Source organism: Aquarana catesbeiana, linkage group LG09 (assembly GCF_042186555.1).
Source record: "Aquarana catesbeiana isolate 2022-GZ linkage group LG09, ASM4218655v1, whole genome shotgun sequence".
Classification (NCBI taxonomy): Eukaryota; Metazoa; Chordata; class Amphibia; order Anura; family Ranidae; genus Aquarana; species Aquarana catesbeiana.
This window is the reverse complement of record NC_133332.1, coordinates 66,950,071-66,969,597: the sequence shown is the minus strand read 5'-3', so window position 1 is coordinate 66,969,597 and position 19,527 is coordinate 66,950,071. Positions and strand designations below refer to the sequence as shown.

Sequence of the window (19,527 nt, the reverse complement as noted above, 5' to 3'; positions counted from 1 at the left end):
AATATATCCCTACAAAACAGAGACGGATCTCGCTTAGGCAAATATGATAAAACATTGACAGTTTTGGATTAGGACAATAATGTAGATTGGAAGATAGTGTTACACATTATTAGTAGAGCATGCATACAAGGTACATTATCAAAGCCTTTTAGGCGGTTTATGGCAACTAAACAGTGCCAGATACCCCATCAACTGAAAATAAAATGGTACAGTACTTGAAAAACTGAGGGTCCGCGTGTGTAATTTTAAAGCGTGACATGTTAGGTATCCATTTACTCGACGTAACAGCATCTTTTATATTTTACAAACAATTATTATATATTGTTTGTGTGCATTAAAATTCATTAACATGTATCCCCCCCCCCCAGAAAAAAATAAAAACAAAAAACAGCATTCAAAAAACCGTGCACAAATACTGTGTGACATAAAAAGAATTGCGCAACCCACCATTTTATGCTCTAGGGCCTCTGGTTAAAAAAAAAAAAAAAAAAAGAGAAGAAAGAAGATAGATATCTCTCTCTCTCTCTCTCTCTCTACATATATATATATATAGAGATATCTATCTATCTATACACACACACATATATTAAAAATCTCATATTATATATATATTTATTATGTTTGGGGGGTTCTAAATAATTCAAGAAAAAAAAAAAAAAAAAAAAAAAAAAAAAGCAAAAAATACAGTATTTTTTTACTACTAAACAGAGTGTCAGAAAAAAGCCTGGGGGTCAAATGGATATAATAAGTTTTTGTTTTTTGTGCACAATACTGCTTTAAGCCTCCTTTAACACGAACCAACAAGATGCACAGCAGTGTCACATTTTGCTGATTTCTGTATCTAATTATGTTCTGTATGATGTACGGGTAGAGTTACATACCAACTTGTAAGCGTTATTAGATGTTTTACATATCTTTTTTTAGTTATAGGCTTGGTGATCCATGAATAATAGATGGAGTGCAGGAAAAAAAGCTCAATGTTTACTGTACCACAGTGATCCGTCACTAATAGGATTACAGCAGTCAGGCAGTTTGTAATGCCCCGGCCTCGTAAGAGCACAGCGAGATCTGATTGGATTAATGTCCTTTAGCTAGTTTACTATACAATCTGCTACCGTAGTAAACCATCTACATTGTACATATGAACTTTAACAAAGTCCATCTACTGGAAATAAAAAACACACAGGCCGCCTGATCCTCCTTCCTGGTACACAGCTCGATATATTCTCATTGAAAGCAACAGCTTTACCTTTTTTTTAACTGCTGGTATTAGCAGAAGTCTACATCACCACTATACTAAGCCAGGTGAGGGAAGGATCAGCAGGGTGACCAACGTGACTGGACAGTGAAAGAAAAAGCAGCTTATTCCCTCCATCACTCTGCTCTCTCTATCAGACTCTCTTCCTTGCACTGCAGCACACCTGGTTTGCTCTTTGTGCTGTTTCTCCCTCCCTCAGTCTAAGTGCTGCTACAAGAGGCTGACACCAAGTCAAATTCAGGTACTTACATTTAAAAAAAAAAAAAAAAATATTGTTTTTTTTTTTTTTTTTTTGTTAGTTGTGAACCCCTTCCCAACGAGTGTCATTAGTAGACAGGCAACTGAAATTTCAGCGACCGAAACATATTGGCCAAAAATGGGGTTATTTTACCGATAACAGAAAAAGGTGCTGAAAACTCATTCGATTTTGCCACAATTTTACGGTGCTTATGGTTTGTTTTTCACCGCATCAACAACATAACATGTGTACATTATTGATGCGTTCTTTATGCGTTTTCAATGGGGAGGTGCATTTTTGGTACGTTTTTTTTTTTTTTTAATTGACCAAAAATGCAGAAAGCAAGATTTTTAACACCAAAACAAAACGGACCAGTGTGAAGACATACACAGAATTTAAAGGGATACATTTTTCTTGCACTAAAAAAGGTGCCAAATTCATATTCATTCATGATATAAATTAAAAAGTCAAATGAGAGAGAGAGAGAGCGAGAGAGAGAGCGAGAGCCAGAGCGAGAGAGAGAGAGAGAGCGAGAGCGAGAGAGAGAGAGAGAGAGCGAGAGCGAGAGAGAGAGAGAGAGAGCGAGAGCGAGAGAGAGAGAGAGCGAGAGCGAGCGAGCGAGAGCGAGAGCGAGAGCGAGAGCGAGAGAGTGCGAGCGAGAGAGAGAGAGCGCGAGCGAGAGAGAGAGAGCGCGAGGGCGCGAGCGAGAGAGCGCGAGAGAGAGCGCGAGAGAGAGCGCGAGAGAGAGCGCGAGAGAGCGAGAGAGAAAGAGAGCGAGAGAGAGCGAGAGAGCAAAGAAGAAGAATGCACCTCCCTGCTAAAATGCATTGAAAACGCAGCAAGAACGCACCAGTGTTACGTTTTTGAATCACCTGACCTATGAAAAAACACTCCATAAGCGTAGTAAAATCACGTGCGTTTTGGGGGCCATTGTTGGCAAAATGCTGAAAACACAATTTTTGGTCGCTGAAATTTTGGTGCATCTCTAATTTTGGTGCACCACTACTAAATTAGAGTTTATTTATGAAACGTGCACCCCTGGGTGACAATCATGCTTTTCCCAACAGGATGGTGTCACCAGGGGAGAGGAAGTGACAATTGCCCATATAATCCAAGAAGACTTTGAGTAGAGCAGACATAGTCCATCATAAGGCTCCTCCACACTGTTACATCACGGTCCCCGGTGTGCACGGGATCTGTCCCGCTGTCTTGTAATGACACACCGCACTGCTTCCTTTTTCATTTTCAACTTAATTGAAATGTCACAATCTGATATTTCATGAATCTTATTTTAGCAGCAGGTTACGATGTGGTGTAGTGTGTCACAGCACGCTGCTCTGACCACACGTCCTACTTCAGCACGCACCGTCACACCGCGCACAATTGCCTTTTCTATGGGACTGCAATGGGTAAGGCTGCCTGCACAGATCAATGCATATGGTGTGAATGAGCCCCATAGGAAATGTAAGGACAGACAGCAAAGTAGGAAATAAAAGTCGTACCAAAACGGATTTGCAAAACAAAATTCTATTCAAGTATATATTATTAAAGCGAAGTTCCAATACCACAAGTCATTCTTTTTTTTTTTTTTTTTTTTTTTTTAAATACTTTGTCATAATTGTCTCCAATTTAAATCTAAACATTTAGATAACGATAAATCAAATCATTTAAACCTAACCTGCTCTCGGAAGCAGGCAGGGTCTATCTTTGCTGTGGGCATCTGAAGTCCTTTAGTATTCCTTTCCGGGATTTGGTGCAGCTGGCTACCCAGCATGCACCTCCCGATCTCACACCTGCGCAGTAATACCACTGCATGGCGCTCTATCATCCTGACACATTGCTATAGCAAGTTCCCGCCCTGTTGCTATAACAACCTGTCAATCAAAGAAAATCCCAGAAGGAAAATAGGCGCTTTGCGTGGACTAGGCGATTCAAATGGGCTCCAGGGATAGATGACGCCGATACTCCACGCAAATCGATTAGTAGTGGAATCGCCTAGGCGGCCGCAGCTGGAGGTTCTGCGGACAATAAAGGCAAAAAAGGTATTTAATAATAAAATTTTTTAAAAATTATCTATCTATCTATGTCCGCAAAAAGTGTCACTTAGGGTCAGATTTGTAGACGCTATAACTTTTGCGCAAACCAAAAGAAGGCTCTATTTGTGGGGAAAAGAAAAAGGACATAAATTTTATTTGGTTACAGTGTCGCACGACCGCCCAATTGTCAGTTAAAGTAGCGCAGTGCCATGTCACAAAAAATGGCCTGGTCATGAAGGGGGGTAAACCTCCCGGGGCTTAAGTGGTTAACTGACAATTGCTCGGTCGTGCGACACGTTACCCAAATACATTTTTGTCTTCTTCTTTTCCCTACAAATAGAGCTTTCTTTTGGTGGTATTTAATCACCTCTGCGGTTTTTATTTTTTTGCGCTATAAACAATAAATAAAAAAACGACAATTCTGGGAAAAAAAAAAAAACAATATTTTTTACTTTCTGCTATAAAAACACATCCAATAAAAAAATTAAAAAAAAAAAAAAAAATTCTTCATAAATTTAGGCCAATACGTATTCTGCTTCATATTTTTTTTAAAGAAAAAATTAATAAAAACCCAAACAATAAGCGTGTATTGATTGGTTTGCACAAACGTTATAGCGTCTACAAACAAAGGAAATTTTTTAATGGAATTTTTATTTACTTATTTTTACTAGTAATGGCCGGGATCAGCAACTGCGATATTGCGGCGGACAATTTGGACACCTGACACTTTTTGGGGACCAGTGACACGAATACAGTGATCAGTGCTAAAAAATATACACTGTCACTGTACGAACACTGGCTGGGAAGGGTTAACATCGGGGGCAATCAAAGGGTTAACTGTGTGCCTAGCCAGTTTTTTAGTGCATTGTGGGGGAGGTGCTGGTATTAGGGGAAGGCATAGAGATCCATGTCCCCCTGCTTTGCAAGAACACAGGATCAATACCTTCCCTACTGACAGAATGGAGATTTGCCTTGTTTACATAGGAAGACTGCCGTTCTGCCTCTGTACCGAACGATCACCAGGTGTCGGCGGACATCTACTTTTGGAGATTTCCTCCAACTTCCTGTTGTATCTCTGGAACAAGAAGTAAAGGAGAATTTCCCTAAAAGGTCACAGACATCAACAAAAAAATAAAATAATAAATTATGGAGGTTTGAACTTTTCCCTACTCTATCCAAAACAACTAAGAGGGGAATTCAAACATTTTAAGAGATTTTCCTCTCACTTCCTGTTACAACCCCGGGACCAGAAGTGAGGAGAAATCTCCCAAATAATACACAGTTAACAAATAATAGAATGACACGATTAACCATTTCCTACTACATTCAAAACAACTGTCTATGGGGGAATTTCCCACAGGTCATCTGACTTCTTGTTGCATCTCTGGGACAGGAAATGTAGGAGAAATCTCCCCAATATTACACAAAAAGTGTAAAAAATAAAATAGTTATGTCATCTCTGAGATAGGAAGTGAAGGAGAAACCCCTCCAATATTACACAAACAGTAAAAAAATAACCCTTTCCTACTCTATCCGAAACAACTGTCTATGAGGGCATTTCCCAAATTTAGGGAGATTTCCACCCATTTTCTGTTGCAGCTTTGGGACAGGAAGTGAAGAGGAATTTCCCTAAAAAGGTTACATACATCTTTTTTTTGTTACATAGACAGTATGAAAATAAAATAGGAGGTTTTAACTCTTCCTATGCCACCCAAAACCACCATCTACAAAAGGAAATTTCCCTCACTTTAGGAGACTTCATCTGACTTCCTGTTGTGTCTCTGGGACAAGAAGTGAAAGAGGATTTCCCCATTGGTACACAACAAAACACAAAATAACCAGGCAGGGAGTTTTAACCCTTTCCTACTCCATCCAAATTAACTCTTTAAGCTCGGAATTCCCCTCACATTGGGAGATTTCTCCTAACTTCCTGTTGCATCTCATCTCTGGGACAGGAAGTGAAGGAGAAACCCCTCCAATGTTACACAAACAGTATAAAAATAACCTGGCAAGGGGTGTCAACCCTTTCATTCTCTATGCAAAACTGACTAAGAGGGTATTTGCTCTCACTTTAGGAGATTCCATCTAACTTCCTGTTGTGTTTTTGGGACAGGAAGGGGTGAAGGGGTGAAGGGGTATGCCCCCCCCCCCAAAAAAAAAAAAGTACAGACAGCAAAACAAAATAATCCAACAGGGGTTTTAACACTTCCCCTCTCTATCCAATGCAGTGGAGAATTCTCCTCACTTTGGGAAATTTCCACTGACTTCCTGTTGCATCTTTGGGACAGGAAGTGAGGGGGATTCCTAATAGTAAACAGACATCAGAAAATAAAAGAACAGGCTTTTTTTCTAATAACCTTCTGCAATCTATCCAAAGTAAATACCTAAGAGGGGAATTCCCTGACTTTGGGAGATTTCCTCTCACTTCTTGTTGTGTCTCTGGGACAGGAAATGAAGAGAAATCTCCTCAATGGACCACAGATTGTACACAAATATCCAGATGGAGATTTTCACTCTTCCCTGCTCTATCCAAAACTAAAAAACAAACAAAAAACAAAAACAGTTTTTGCCTATAGAATGATTGCTATTGGCCACCCCAAACCCCGCCTCCCCCACCCAGCTGTATACAGCAGTCTCTATGGGGAGATCCATATTATAGCATCCGATGATTATACACATCCGCCCTCCATCACTCACCCGAACAGGCCGGAGAAGAAGGACTGCGAGGATTTCACTTTCTTCTCGGCCTCAGCCAGCAGCTGCATGGCCTCCTTCTCCTTCCCGGAGTTATCCATGGCTGGGTGGGGGAAGAGACAGGCCTGAGCCGGTGTGAGAGAACGTGACCCACTGATAAGAGCTGGCGGCTGATCGGCGGGGACCGGGGAGCTAAGTGACAGCTCACCGGGATGGAGGACTCCTGCCCAAACGCTGACACAGCGCTACTTCCGCCCACACTGCTCACGTGATCCACACAAAACACGCCACTTCCGCCCCCGGCTCGGGTCAGCTGATCCCTTTTGCTCACGTGACTGATTTAAATCTCCCCCCCGCCGCCTCCTGTCAAGAGAACTGGAGAGCCCGGCCGGGGTGTGAGCGGAGGATTGGACGGTGTATGTATCGCTGTGTGTATAGTGTGGCTGGAGATGTTAGATCGTACAGAGCTGGTTGTGTATTGGATATCAGAAAGAGGGTTCACTGTACTGGGAGGCTGCCCCCTGTGTACCAGCCGTCATGCAGATCTGATAGAGGAAAGCTGATAACGTGAGGGCAACCCTTCCCCCTAAAATAGAAGAAAAGTCAGAGCTTGCTTTTCATTTTGGATAGCATAAGGGAGGGTTTTAACCCCTGTCCCATTGCCCTCTGTGTCCCCGGGAGATTTCCCTTCACTTCCTGTCCCACAGCCAAAACAGGAAGTGAGAGGAAATCCCTCCAAAGTGAAGTTGTCACTGGAACTAGTGTCCCCATTGGAAGATTTCCCCTCTATTCCTGTTCTGGGGACAACCTGAAATTTGATGACACTAAATAGGATGAATCTCCGTAAAGTGGAGTTCCACCCGAAAGTGGAAGTTCTACTTTAAGGTATCCTAACCCCCTGACATACCACATTTGACATGTAACTTTTATTTTTTGGGGGGGGGGGGGGGGGAGGGGGTACCTAGTTTTGACAGGCACCCAGCTGCCACTTCCGCCTGGGCCGCCTAGGTGACTCCTCCTCTCCCCCCTCCCTCTCTGCAATCTTCTGGGACACGTCACACGTCCCGGAAGATTTGCTCGGCCATTCAGGACAGCGCAGCGCAACATGCGCACTTGGCTGTGAAGATGCCTGCACTAGTGATGCTGGCGCGGGGGGAGAGGAGCGAGGGTTCGGGCAGCCGCCTCGCTGGACTGTGTGACAGGTGAGTTTGTGTTTATTAAAAGTCAGCCGCTGACTTTCATTAAACTGAAAAACAAACTCCGCTTTAAGGACTCGTTCACACTAGAGTTGCGCTTTTATTGCCCCCCCCGGCTGTTACTCTTTGCCGGAGGTGTACACCTGATGCTGCAGGTATTAAAGTAAATTGGACTAATCTGCAAGTGCTCTGCAAACTGTGCAATGCATGTGTTTGTGGCCATCAGGGGGTTAACCACTTGCCTAAAGGGCACTATCACCCCATTCCTGCCCAGGCCAATTGTCAGCTTTCAGGGCTCTCACACTTTGACAATTGCGCGGTCATGCAACGTTGTACCCAAATGAAACTTTTTTTCTTCTTTTTGGAGACAGAGCTTTCTTATGGTAGTAATGTGTTTTTTTTTTTTTTTTTTTTTTTAATATCTTGCTAAATAAATGAAAAAAGACCAAAAATGTTGAAAAAAAAAAAGTTTTTCATATTCACAAAATCTTCTAATAGAAACCAAGTATCGTTTCTCCTTCACCGACGGGTGTCACTGACATGCAGGGCTGCACTGATCATCAGGGTTTATCATCGTCAGGATTATCAGTGTAGATGTCCCCCGGTGTGGATTGTCGCTTATCAGCTCTCAGCGTGAGGAGAGGACTGCTGATGACTGGCCAATTCTGTTTGCACTTTGATCAGCTGATTAGACACAGCTGATCACATGGTAAAGGGCTGCTGTGATTGGCCCTTTACGCTGATCACAGAGCGCTCCCGATGTGCGCCCTGGGAGCACACAGGGAGGCAGGGTTCTAGGAGGACATCAATAGCCCTCCTGGAAATATGTAGCCGCCATTCAGCTATACTATGGTTAGCAAGAGGTTAAAGCAGGGTCTCCTCACCACCTGTCAATGCTCTCTAAAGATACCAAAGCTCATGTGAATGATTCCCCCTATCTGGGGCACAGACCGCAACAAAACCTGACATGGGTTCTAATTCCTCCCCACTCCATCCAAAACTTAAAAGAAAGTTTTGCCTTCAGTTATACATTAACCACTTCAGTCCGGGAAGGTTTAACCCCCTGCATGACCAGGCCATTGTTTGTGATACGGCACTGCGTTACTTTAACTGACAATTGCGTGGTGGTGCGACGCTTTACCCAAACAAAATACATTTAGTTTTTTTTCCTACAAATAGAGCTTTCTTTTGGTGGTATTTTATCACCCCTGCGGCTTTTATTTTTTGCGCTATAAACAAAAAAGACAGACAATTTTGAAAAAATAAAAAATATTTTTTACTTTCTCAATAAGCGTATATTGATTGGTTTGCGCAAAAGTTATCGCGTCTACAAACTATGGGTTTTTTTCTTTTGCCATTTTTACTAGTAATGGTGGCGGTCAGCATTTGCGACAGACAAATCAGACACTAGGTGACACTTTTTTGGGGATCAGTGACACCAATGAATTGATCAGTGCAAAAAAATGCACAGTCGCTGCATAAATGACACTAGCAGGAGAGGGGTTAACATCAGGGGCAATCAAAGGGTTAAGTGTGCTCCTAGGGAATGCTTTCTAACTATGTGGGGGATAGACTGACTCAAGGAAGAGAGACCTCTGTGTTCCTAATTAGCAGGAACACCCAATCTCTCTCTTCCTGTCTGACAGAACGACAGTCTGCCTTGTTTACATCGGCAGACTGCCGTTCTGTCACTTTTACAATGCGGTGTCCCAAACTTGCTAAGTGGGCAACTGGGAGGCATGAAAAATTTCCAGGACTTGCAAATGTGAACCCAACAGGGGTGAAAGTATTAGGGAGAGAGGGAGGAGAATTGGGACATTTAGTGCCATTATATTTATTTTCATAATCCCCCACCACCACTCCCTACTCTCCCTCCATACTCACCTGTCCCGGATCCACTAAGATCTTGGCTGTGTGGCCTCTTCAGTGGCTCAGATGGAGAGGATTCTGAGAGGAGGTTCTATGGTGCTAAGGCTATATTCCCACAGGCATTTAGCCACTCTGCGAATCCCAGCAGCAAGAATGTACTGATTGAAAGCTGTGTGCGGGCGACTGCCGAGCCTGTACAGTGCAATGACAAGCTGTTGGCGGCCACAGGTAATTGCTGGCTGTGTGAACAGTCCTGAATAGCTGCAGCTCTCTGCCCCCATCTGTCAATCCCAGCCACAGGAACCAGATTCTTTCCATTGGGATTTCGAATGTAGCTCCATTGCTCGTGCTAAAAGAGACTTAAAGGGGTTGTAAAGGTAAAAATTTTTTCACCTTAATGCATTCTATGCATTAAGGTGAAAAAACTTTTGACAGTACCGCCGCCCCCAGCCCCCCCGTTTTACTTACCTGACGCCTCGAATCTTCGCTCCTCGTCCTCGTCAGCTTCATTGCAGCTCAGCTTGGTCGCTGATTGGCTGCAGTGGATGGATTGAAAGCAGCGCAGCCATTGGCTCGCGCTGCTGTCAATCACATCCGATGACGCGGCGCGCCGGGGGGCGGGGCCGAGTGATACAGCGAGCGGCTATAGCCGCCGGCTGTATCACGGGAGCGCGCCCGCAAGCACTCACCACCGTGCGAGGGAGCTCGCATGAAGGTGGTAAATGCTTGCGGGGAGGAGCTGAAACAGCCGCCGAGGGACCCCAGAAGACCAGGTTCGGGGCCACTCTGTGCAGAACGAGCTGCACAGTGAAGGTAAGTATAACATGTTTGTTATTTTAAAAAAAAAAAAAAAACATCTTTACAACCCCTTTAAGCCAGTTATAGATGGAGCGATTTTATTTCCTGCAACCATGGGTAGCAGGAAAGAAAATCTGTGTTCCCCCATTAACACAGTCAGTGTTGATGGGGGAATCTTTACTGTGTATCCATTGTCCTCTGCTGGCTGGGGGAGCCGTCCCTGCTGGGAGAGCACAGTAAATATTGCAAGCGGCTAATATCATGTAAAGTCCGACAGGCTGGTTGTACCCAAGTTGATTGATGAACTTGGGTACCTTCAGTCTTCCCATACAGGGTTCAAATCTCGGCCAGTCCCTGCTGACCTGGCTCGAGATTCAAACTGTCTATGGCAGGTTTAAGGAGTCTGCACAGCCAAGATCTTGGCAGACTTGTGACAAGTGAGTACAAGGCATGGTATACTGTTGTCACTATAGGGCTGGGGTAGGCAACCTTAAAGAGGTGGAGATCTAACTTAACAACATGGGAGAAGACAAAGATCACCGGGTCACAGTGTCGCCTCCTCACACCTGATTTAAACCTCTATTTGCCGTACTACCGTGTCGCAATCATGGGTTTAAATCTGGTGGTGAGGAGGCAAAATATTTCCCCTCACCACCTGTCAAGCAGACTGGGATCACTTTTTTGAGAGGAACAGCAGTGCCCGCTGCACTTTTGAATGAGCAGTTTTCAGAAAGTGCACCAAACCCACAGGATATAATAGAAGTATTTGGCTAAACGCAGCAAACCCCAGGAAAGCTACACCCGCATGTGGTTAAACCGCAGCATATCGCTGTGAAAGCAGCCCTATACTATTATATCCAGTGTATTGCTTCACACTGAGCTGATCTCTTCTTTCCTGCTGCTGGCACCACTATGGAGAGCGCTAGTTGGTATCGCTCTGCATGATACAGGAGCCAGCACTAGAGGAGGCATCGCTTATGCGGCTCTTGCTTCCTGCTACAGCTCCAACTTTACAAGTAGCCCCTTTGCATTGCACCCTGTTTGATGCTCTGGAATGGTGGGTTAGTAAGCCCAGACCGCGATCTACAAGATGCTGACCCCCACTATAGGGAAACATGGATTGACTGCATGTATGTTGCCCCATCATGAAGTGGGTGAAAAAAAAGCATAACTGGTAGTGAAAGCGGTACTAAAACTCAAAACCAAAAATATAGTATATTGCAGCTTACCGATCATTAGAAGTAGTAGTAGCTGCATTGGTATTCTTTTTTTATCAATTTTCACCCAGTGATCCAACTGGGGGCTATAATAATAAATGGCTAGGTGACAGGAGTGGGAACAACCCCCTTCCCCTTATCCACACGCCAGGTTTAGTGGAAATAGACCTAAAACACACTGCACAGGTGTGGTCCGGCCCTAACTTTTGCCTATTTTGTCATGATTCTATGGATCATGATGAAGAAATGGGGATTTTTCAATGTTTTGATGAGCTTGGACCCTTTTCTATGCATTCTACACTTCACAACTGTATAGTTAGCTGATGTTTCCAATGGGGATACAGCAGGAGCACAAATCTAATTTATGGAAGAACACGAGTACGTTCCTCAGAGGTTTGCATAGTTTGATGACCGATAACTGGCAGAGGTGTGAACGTCTTGTCCGCAGCACTGTAGACTTAATTTGTGTCCCCACAATACGGTTACTAAGGGCACAAGGATTGTACACAGACAGGGTAGTCTGGTGCGCTAACCCAATGGGAAAACACGAATAGGCTGTGTCCTTGTATACATTTCCATGCTTTTGAGTTTGACCAGTGCAAATATTTACTTAAAGGATCAGCCCACTGAAAACGAATATTTCCGGTTTAGGAAGATTCTAGAAAGGTAAAGCTGACCTCTCAGCTTTTAGTTAGTGTTACTAAACCCAGGACCCTGCATTCACTATACCTGGTCTCACACAATACACAGAACATGGAAATGCAATCGTTTTTAGTAAATATAAACGTCGAAATAGCCTTTCTTATCAGCAGTTAGAGCGGTCTTGTGACTTCTATCAGTGTCTGGTTAAAGCTTGTAGGAGACGTTCTCATTTTACTCTGACTGTCCTATGCGGCTGACCCTCTGTCTGGTCAGTGCTGATTGGCCTTGTGCTGATCACATGCACTCTCGCAAGGAAAAAAAAAAAAAAAAACTCTGGCAATACACACCAAACTGAGCATGTACAGCTTGCCCCCAAGGTTCTGTGAGAATCAGAGAAGACAGGCTCAAACAACCTTTTTACACAATGCGGAGGATTAACCCCTTAGGTTCCATAGTATAACGAGCATGCTTTACTGCAGGGATATGCAATTAGCGGACCTCCAGCTGTTGTAAAACTACAAGTACCATCATGCCTCTGCCTCTCAGGCTTGTGGCTGTCAGTCTTGCTGTGCCTCATGGGACTTGTAGTTCTGGACCAGTTGGAGGCCTGCTAATTGCATATCCCTGCTTTACTGCATACACAGACTGATTTTACTGTTGTAGGTTTAGTAACACTCTGGACCAAACAAACTATTTACTTCATGAAGACATGCAGCAGCTCTGAGTGCTGTATGAACTGTATGTAACCTTAGCTCCATATCTTCTACAATGCGGTGTTCCTGGCACTGGGATGGTTTTCAAGAATAGTCTTTTAAAGGAGACTCTTGGTGTTGGAGTATTCAGGTGATGCATTTAAGGCTGGCCATACATTCTACAATTTTCTTGTACAATTTTTCTTTAGATTTACCAAAACCATATAATATCAGGTCAAACCTAAACACTTAATTTGTATGCAATCAGGCAGGCCCTTGCACTACATAGTTGGCGGTAAATCTAAAGGAAATTGAATGAGAAAATTGTATAATGCATGGCCAGCTTAAGAAGTCAGAGGATATAAAATATTTGGGTGGACTCTCCATATAAATATGGATATTATGACTGCATGCTGCTGTCTGTAAGAAATCTTTAAAATGATGGCAAGGGCTTTGATCATTGTTGCACCAGATTTCTTTTACACCATGAATACAGAAATAGATTTCATGGTAACCAGCAAAGGGGTTGATTTTCTAAAATTGGAGCGTGCAAAATTTGGTGCAGCTCTGCGTAGAAACCAATCGGCTTCCAAGGTTTTTTTGTTTTTGTCAAAGCTTAAAGTAATACTAAACACACAATCACTTGTCGACCGTGCTATAGCGGAATGATGGCTATATCCAATCACAGTTAATCACGATGTAAACAGAAGCCAGTTATCATCATTCCTTTTCTCACGCTGACATCATGAGGAAAGAAGCAGATAACCGGCTTCTGTAAAAGGGACATCGACACTGATAAGGGCACTCATTATCAGTGTCCTGATTATCAGGGCAGTGCCACCTATCGGTGTCCATCAGTGCAGTCTCATCAACGCACACCAGTAAAGGAGAAAAATTACCTGTTTGTAAAATTGTATAACAAACTATAAAAGGGTTTTTTTTTTTTTTTCTGAAATTGTTGGTATTTTTAAATTTATTTAGCAAAAAATAAAAAAACCCAGTGGTGATTAAATGCCACCAAAAGAACGCTCTATTTGTGTGAAAAAAAAAGATAAAAATTTTGTTTGGGTACAGCGTTGCATGACCGCGCAATTGTCATTCAAAGTGTGACAGTGCTGAAAGCTGGCCTGGGCAGGAAGGGGTTAAAAGTGTTCAGTAGGCAAGTGGTTCATTTACATTGTACCTTCTCTTTCTGTATTATGGTACTAATTATTGTATTTAAAAAAAAAAAATCTAAGTACCTTTTTCCTTATCAATATATAGCTGTCACATGACCCACATCATTCCCAGCCTGTCTGCAGGGAAACCTAAACAGGAGGAGCTTCTAGTCCTGTATATATATAACAAATTTAAAACAGTTTGGTATTTATTTTTTACTCTGCTGGAATGCAAAGGTTGTTTATTTTATATATATATATATATATATATATATATATATATATATATATATATATATATATATATATATATATATATATATATATATATATATATATATATATATATATATATATATATATATATATATATATATTTGAAATTATATCTTTATTATTTTGTGGCAATAACATGGTGTGGGCACCCCTCCAGCCTGTCTTAGAATAAGAGGGAGGTGAAGCCTTCCTTAATCTTAGATGTGATGGGGAGGAAATGCTCAGCATAGAAACTCCTTGAAAACTGATCACGTGCAGAGTTGTCACCACAGCGTCAAAATCCCTAGCTGAATTGGGGACATGAACAGAAGGTGAAGATGGATAGCAGCAGGATCAACCAGGTTGTTTGTAGAATACAGAACACAAATCCTCACAGTGACTGAGTATGAACAGCATGTAATACACTATTTATTGATAGTTTTTAATGATGTGGGTTTAGTGACACTTTAGTTGAACAAGCTGAACTTAGAAGCTGATTGGCTACCATGCACAGCTGCACCAGATTTTGCACTCTGCAGTTGTAGTAAATCAACCCAAAAGCCTTTGTTTTGGGTGCTTTTATTCATTCGATGTACATTATTACTTTTTTGCTGCATGCAATAAAGACCGACCCTTCATGAAGTATTCTTTCTGTCTTGTTCTGTACAGCAGAGAGGTGTAGTGACTTACGAATATGTGATGGCATCTAATTTACCTGCCACAGCAAGAAGGAAGAGCGAAAAGGTAATGAGTGTAACAGGGACATCCTCCAAAGTGTCCATGGACCATTTCAAATCTAAGACGTGGAACTATTACACGAAGCTTGGAGACACCTTTGTTGAATGCAAAGTGTGTAAGAAGCAGTTTTCCTTCCACAATGGTGCCACGGGTATGAGAGAACATTTGCTGAGAATGCATAATGTCCACAATTCTAGCATCTCTCAAATTAAGGAACATCCTGAACTGGACTTTCCTGACCGGGATGGAGCAACCAAGAGACTGAGGCAATCACTGCCTTCAGACAGCATTTGTCCTTCAATATCAGAACCTCAGGCACAAGTGATTGCTAACTTGGTTCTAGAGATGATTATCAGCGACCTCCATTCCCTTTCAGTGGTTGAAGAGAAGGGCTTTGCCCGGCTAGTTAATTTCTTGGAACCAAACATTGAGCTGCCAACCCAAGCACATCTAGCTAGTATGTTATGGCAAAAATACAATGTAATGAAACAGCAGCTCAAATGTTGTCTTCAGGCTGCCCCATCGGTTGTCCTATCAATTGAGAATTGGGCTGATAATGCTAAAAGATCCTACCTCTCAATTTCAGCAAATGTTATTGACAGTAACTGGCGGTTTTGTAGATCCCTACTGGAAACGCACCCTGTTTACCAAGCCAAAGCGGACAATGACCTGGGAGAGCACTTGCATGCTATGGTGGCGGAATTTGGCCTGTGTAGTAATCGAGTGTCCTGTGTTGTGCATGATAAATCATCCATGCTGTCAACTTATTTCAGATCTTTCAAAGATGCATATGGGTGGACCAGCCTCTGCTGTACTGCCCATAGTTTACAGGGTTGTGTAAAAGTAGGGCTAGAGGTCCAAGAAGTGCAAGAAGCTCTTACAGCAGCTAGAGACTTGGTGAGCTTCTTCCAAGAGGACTTCAAAGCCAGTTGCTTTCTCAATTCTAAGCTGGAAGCTATGAACAAGCCAAGGCTGGTGCTAGATACAGAGACCTACTGGATCTCAACTTTAGAAATGTGTCAGAGCTTGCTGGACCTCAAGTGGGCCATCCTTTCTATTCTAGAGGAACATAAGGCAGAAAACCTGTCTGAGCAGCACTGGAAGTTGATTCAGGATTTGGTACCAGCGTTGAAGCCTATATGGCTTGCTACACTGTTTCTGCAAGAAGAACAGAATGCTTCTATCTCCTCACTAATGCCGTGTCTTTTTGGCATCTTCAATTCCATTGGACAAAGTTGTGAAGCTAACAACAGTGCCATTAAAGCTGCTGCAAATCAAATACGAGCCGAGATCTGTAGACACTGGGATATGTTGGATGAAGGGAAACTAATTCTCAGCCCAGCAGTCATTGCTTCCTTTTTGGACCCTCGTTTTAAAGAGCTCAGGTTCCTTAAACCATGGGCAAGAGGAGAACTACATGTAAGGGTCAGAAATATGCTTTTGGACCCAAGTGTTACTGACCAGCAGTGGTCTCTGACTTGTGTACCTGAAGGCAGTATTGACACACTCCGTCCTGTCCAGGATGACATTCCTGCTGTTGGTTTTGACAGCATTTATGACCTTCTGCTTGGAAAAGATCCAACAGTTGCCTTGCCTGAAGCCCATCACCAGCTGGAAAATTATATAGTGGAACCTGTCTGTAAACGTACAGCTGACCCTCTTCAGTGGTGGAACAGTAATCATCACAGATATCCAGCATTGGCCCGCTTGGCTCAGCAGTACCTTGCCATACCTGCCACTGCTGTGAAAGCTAAAAATGTCTTTTGCATGCTACAAGATCCACTACAAAGCCGAAAAGCTGCTCTGGAACCAAAATATTTGTCTCCCATTCTTTTCTTGCATCAGAATAAAGACTTTCTAGAGTGGAATCTGAAACAAGTGTAACTGAGGTTCAGCGTCTGGGTTTAGACTGAAAATTCTGGGACCAAGAGTTAAGCACATTAAGCATGGGGGTGCCTTTTTGATCCTGAATTCTAAAACAAGATGTAGTAATACTGAGAGGTTCATGTTCTGGCATGTATCCATTTTACATGGCGCCCCACTATTCAGACTTCACCAGGGGATCTGGCCATCCTATATGCCATCAAGTTTAGAAGCAAAGCTGTTTGAAATCTTGGACTACATGTTCATCCAACTCTAAAAAAAACAATGGGCCCAGCAGTTGAATTTTAATTCAGAAAACCCATTTTTATCATTGGTTGCAGTCGACGCACGCGTGCTGCAAAATGCACTGGATAGTCGAAATATTTTTAAGAAGTGAAACTTTTCAATTGCACAGTACAGCACATATGCACTTAAGCAATATTTAACTCCTGATCCTCATGTGAACTGTTTAACATGTAGGAGGGTGCACTCTAATATTAATCTGTAAATAGCTGTGGTTTCTAGTGTAATTTTTTTTTTAAAGGAAAAAAATACGAGTCGCACTTTATAAATTGTACACAGTTTGGTGTTTTGTTTTTTGTAATAAAAAAAATTAAGTTCTTATTGGAGACACTTTTTTTTTTATTTTTCAGAGCAGGAACTAAGAATGAAAACCTTTTTTGTTTCTAATGCCGCGTACACACGGTCGGACTTTTCATCTACAAAAGTCCAACGGACGCCGACGGACTAAAGCTGGCTGGTAATCCGATCGTGTGTGGGCTTCTCCGGACTTTCAGCAGACTTTTTCAGCCTCAAATCCGACGGACTTTAGATTTGAAACATGCTTCAAATCTTTACGTCGTAACTACGACGGACCCCGAAATCCGCTCGTCTGTGTGCTAGTCCGACGGACAAAAACCCATGCTAGGGCAGCTATTGGCTACTGGCTATGAACTTCCTTATTTTAGTCCGGTGTACGTCATCACGTACGAATCCGTCGGACTTTTGTGTGGTCGTGTGTAGGCAAGTCCGTTCGTTAGAAAGTCTGCTGCAAGTCCGCCGAAAGTCCGCCGGAAGTCCGCCGGAAGTCTGTCGGACAGGCTGTCGGACTTTTGTAGACGAAAAGTCCGACCGTGTGTACGCGGCATAAGAATTTTTGTAATTCAAGGACAACGTCACTTTTTGTCTAAATGTCCTTGCTTTTTTTTTTAAGGGCTCTTGTACACAGGCGTACTATATATTAGATATAGTCACTTGTTGTGGCTCCCAAGAGCCATAGCTGAAACATATTTATTTATTTTCCCCCACAGACATACAATACATCAAACTTCCAAAAGCGGCTATGTGCACCAAAAACCACCGGCACTCGCAGTTGCACACATGAGCGTAATTTTTTTTTTTTAATGAAAAATGTGCAAAAAGCGCCAACGTTCACACACAAATAACTGTATACAGCACACTTTTTGTAATGTATGTCTATGGGAAAAGATACTCTTCAGCTGTATCGTCCGGAAGCCCAGCACAGTAAAACCTTGGTTTGAGAGTAACTTTGTTTGAGAGCATTTTGCAAGACCAGCAAAATGTTTTAAAAACTTTTGCCTTGATATACAAGCGATGTCTTGATATAAAAGTAGCATCATGTCACAACTGGAGTATACAAAAAGAAGAGAGGAGCCTCTAAGTGTAGCAATATGGTTACATTTAATGAAGGTACAACATTGAGCAACTTACTGCTACACTTAAAGGTGCCTCTCTTCTCTTTTTTTTTTATACCCTGTAAAAAAAAAATGCTTTGATATACAAGTGCTTTGGATTACAAGCATGTTTCTGGAACGAATTATGCTTGCAAACCAAGGTTTTACTGTACATCTAATATACAGCCATGTGCAAGAGTCCCAAATCTTATACCCTACCCTACCCCCCCCCCCCCCCCCTAAATATAGCCCACATAAATACTTTGCTTTTTAAATTTCAGCCCTGTTCCCAAGTTCTTTATTGTGTGGCTCTGCTCAATGCTGTAAAGCCTCTGCAGAAAAAAGTCACAGCCCTGGCCAGCCCTACTGTGCATGTGCTCTGCTTATTCCATTAATTCCTATGACTGGTCTGTACTCATGGCAGCCCCAGCCATCTGGAAAATATGGCTCTAGAATCTAGACCAGGGGGTCTTCAAACTATGGCCCTCCAGTTGTTCAGAAACTACAATTCCCATCATGCCTAATCATGTCTGTGAATGTCAGAGTTTTACAGTGCCTCATGGGACGTGTAGTTCCGCAACAGCTGGAGGGCCGTAGTTTGAGGATCCCTGATCTAGACCAACCTTTCTCAACCTACTAATAATTTATCTCCACAGCTTGCGGAGCATTAGTGTGAACAATAAGTTGTGGATCCAATAATAATATTGGCCCGAAAAGAAAACCAACTTACAGTGCATCCAGAAAGTATTCAGTGTTTCACTTCTTCCACACTTTGTTAGAGCCTTATTCCAAAATGGATTAAATTATTTTCTTCAAAATTCTACAAGCAATACCCCATAATGACAACGTGAAAGAAGTGTGTTTTTGAAATTTTTTAAATTCAAAAACGAAAAAAATCGCATGTACATAAGTATTCACAGCCTTTGCCATGACACTCAAAATTGAGCTCAGGTGCATCCTGTTTTCACTGATCATCCTTGAGATGTTTCTACAACTTGATTGGAGTCCACCTGTGGTAAATTCAGTTGATTGGACATGATTTGGAAAGGCACGGACCTGTCTATAATAGGTCCCACAGTTAACAGTGCATGCCAGAGCACAAACCAAGAAGCCATGAAGTCCAAGGAATTTTCTTTAGAGCTCTGAGACAGGATTGTATTAAGGCACAGATCGGGGGAAG

At 42.6% G+C, this 19,527-nt stretch overlaps 2 protein-coding genes across 3 annotated transcripts in view; one reads left to right on the top strand and one right to left on the bottom strand.

The window, feature by feature from the left end:
• Positions 1-6,521, bottom strand: part of NAPA (NSF attachment protein alpha) — a 36,858-nt gene extending 30,337 nt beyond the window's left edge. Inside the window, exon 1 of the mRNA XM_073598695.1 lies at positions 6,230-6,521. Coding sequence (XP_073454796.1) covers positions 6,230-6,327 — 98 coding nt within the window. The 5' untranslated portion in view covers positions 6,328-6,521. The remainder of the gene's footprint in view (positions 1-6,229) is intronic.
• LOC141107758 (E3 SUMO-protein ligase ZBED1-like) lies at positions 5,852-17,237 on the top strand. 2 transcript variants are annotated; one of them, XM_073598694.1, is made up of 2 exons: positions 5,852-6,642; positions 14,725-17,237. In XM_073598694.1, the coding sequence occupies exon 2, from the start codon at positions 14,752-14,754 to the stop codon at positions 16,672-16,674; it is 1,923 nt and encodes a 640-aa protein (XP_073454795.1). In that variant the 5' UTR covers positions 5,852-6,642; positions 14,725-14,751; the 3' UTR covers positions 16,675-17,237. The 2 variants fall into 2 exon arrangements, with proteins under 2 accessions (XP_073454795.1, XP_073454794.1); XM_073598693.1 differs by having other exon boundaries at positions 14,722-17,237.
• Positions 17,238-19,527: the final 2,290 nt, after the last annotated feature.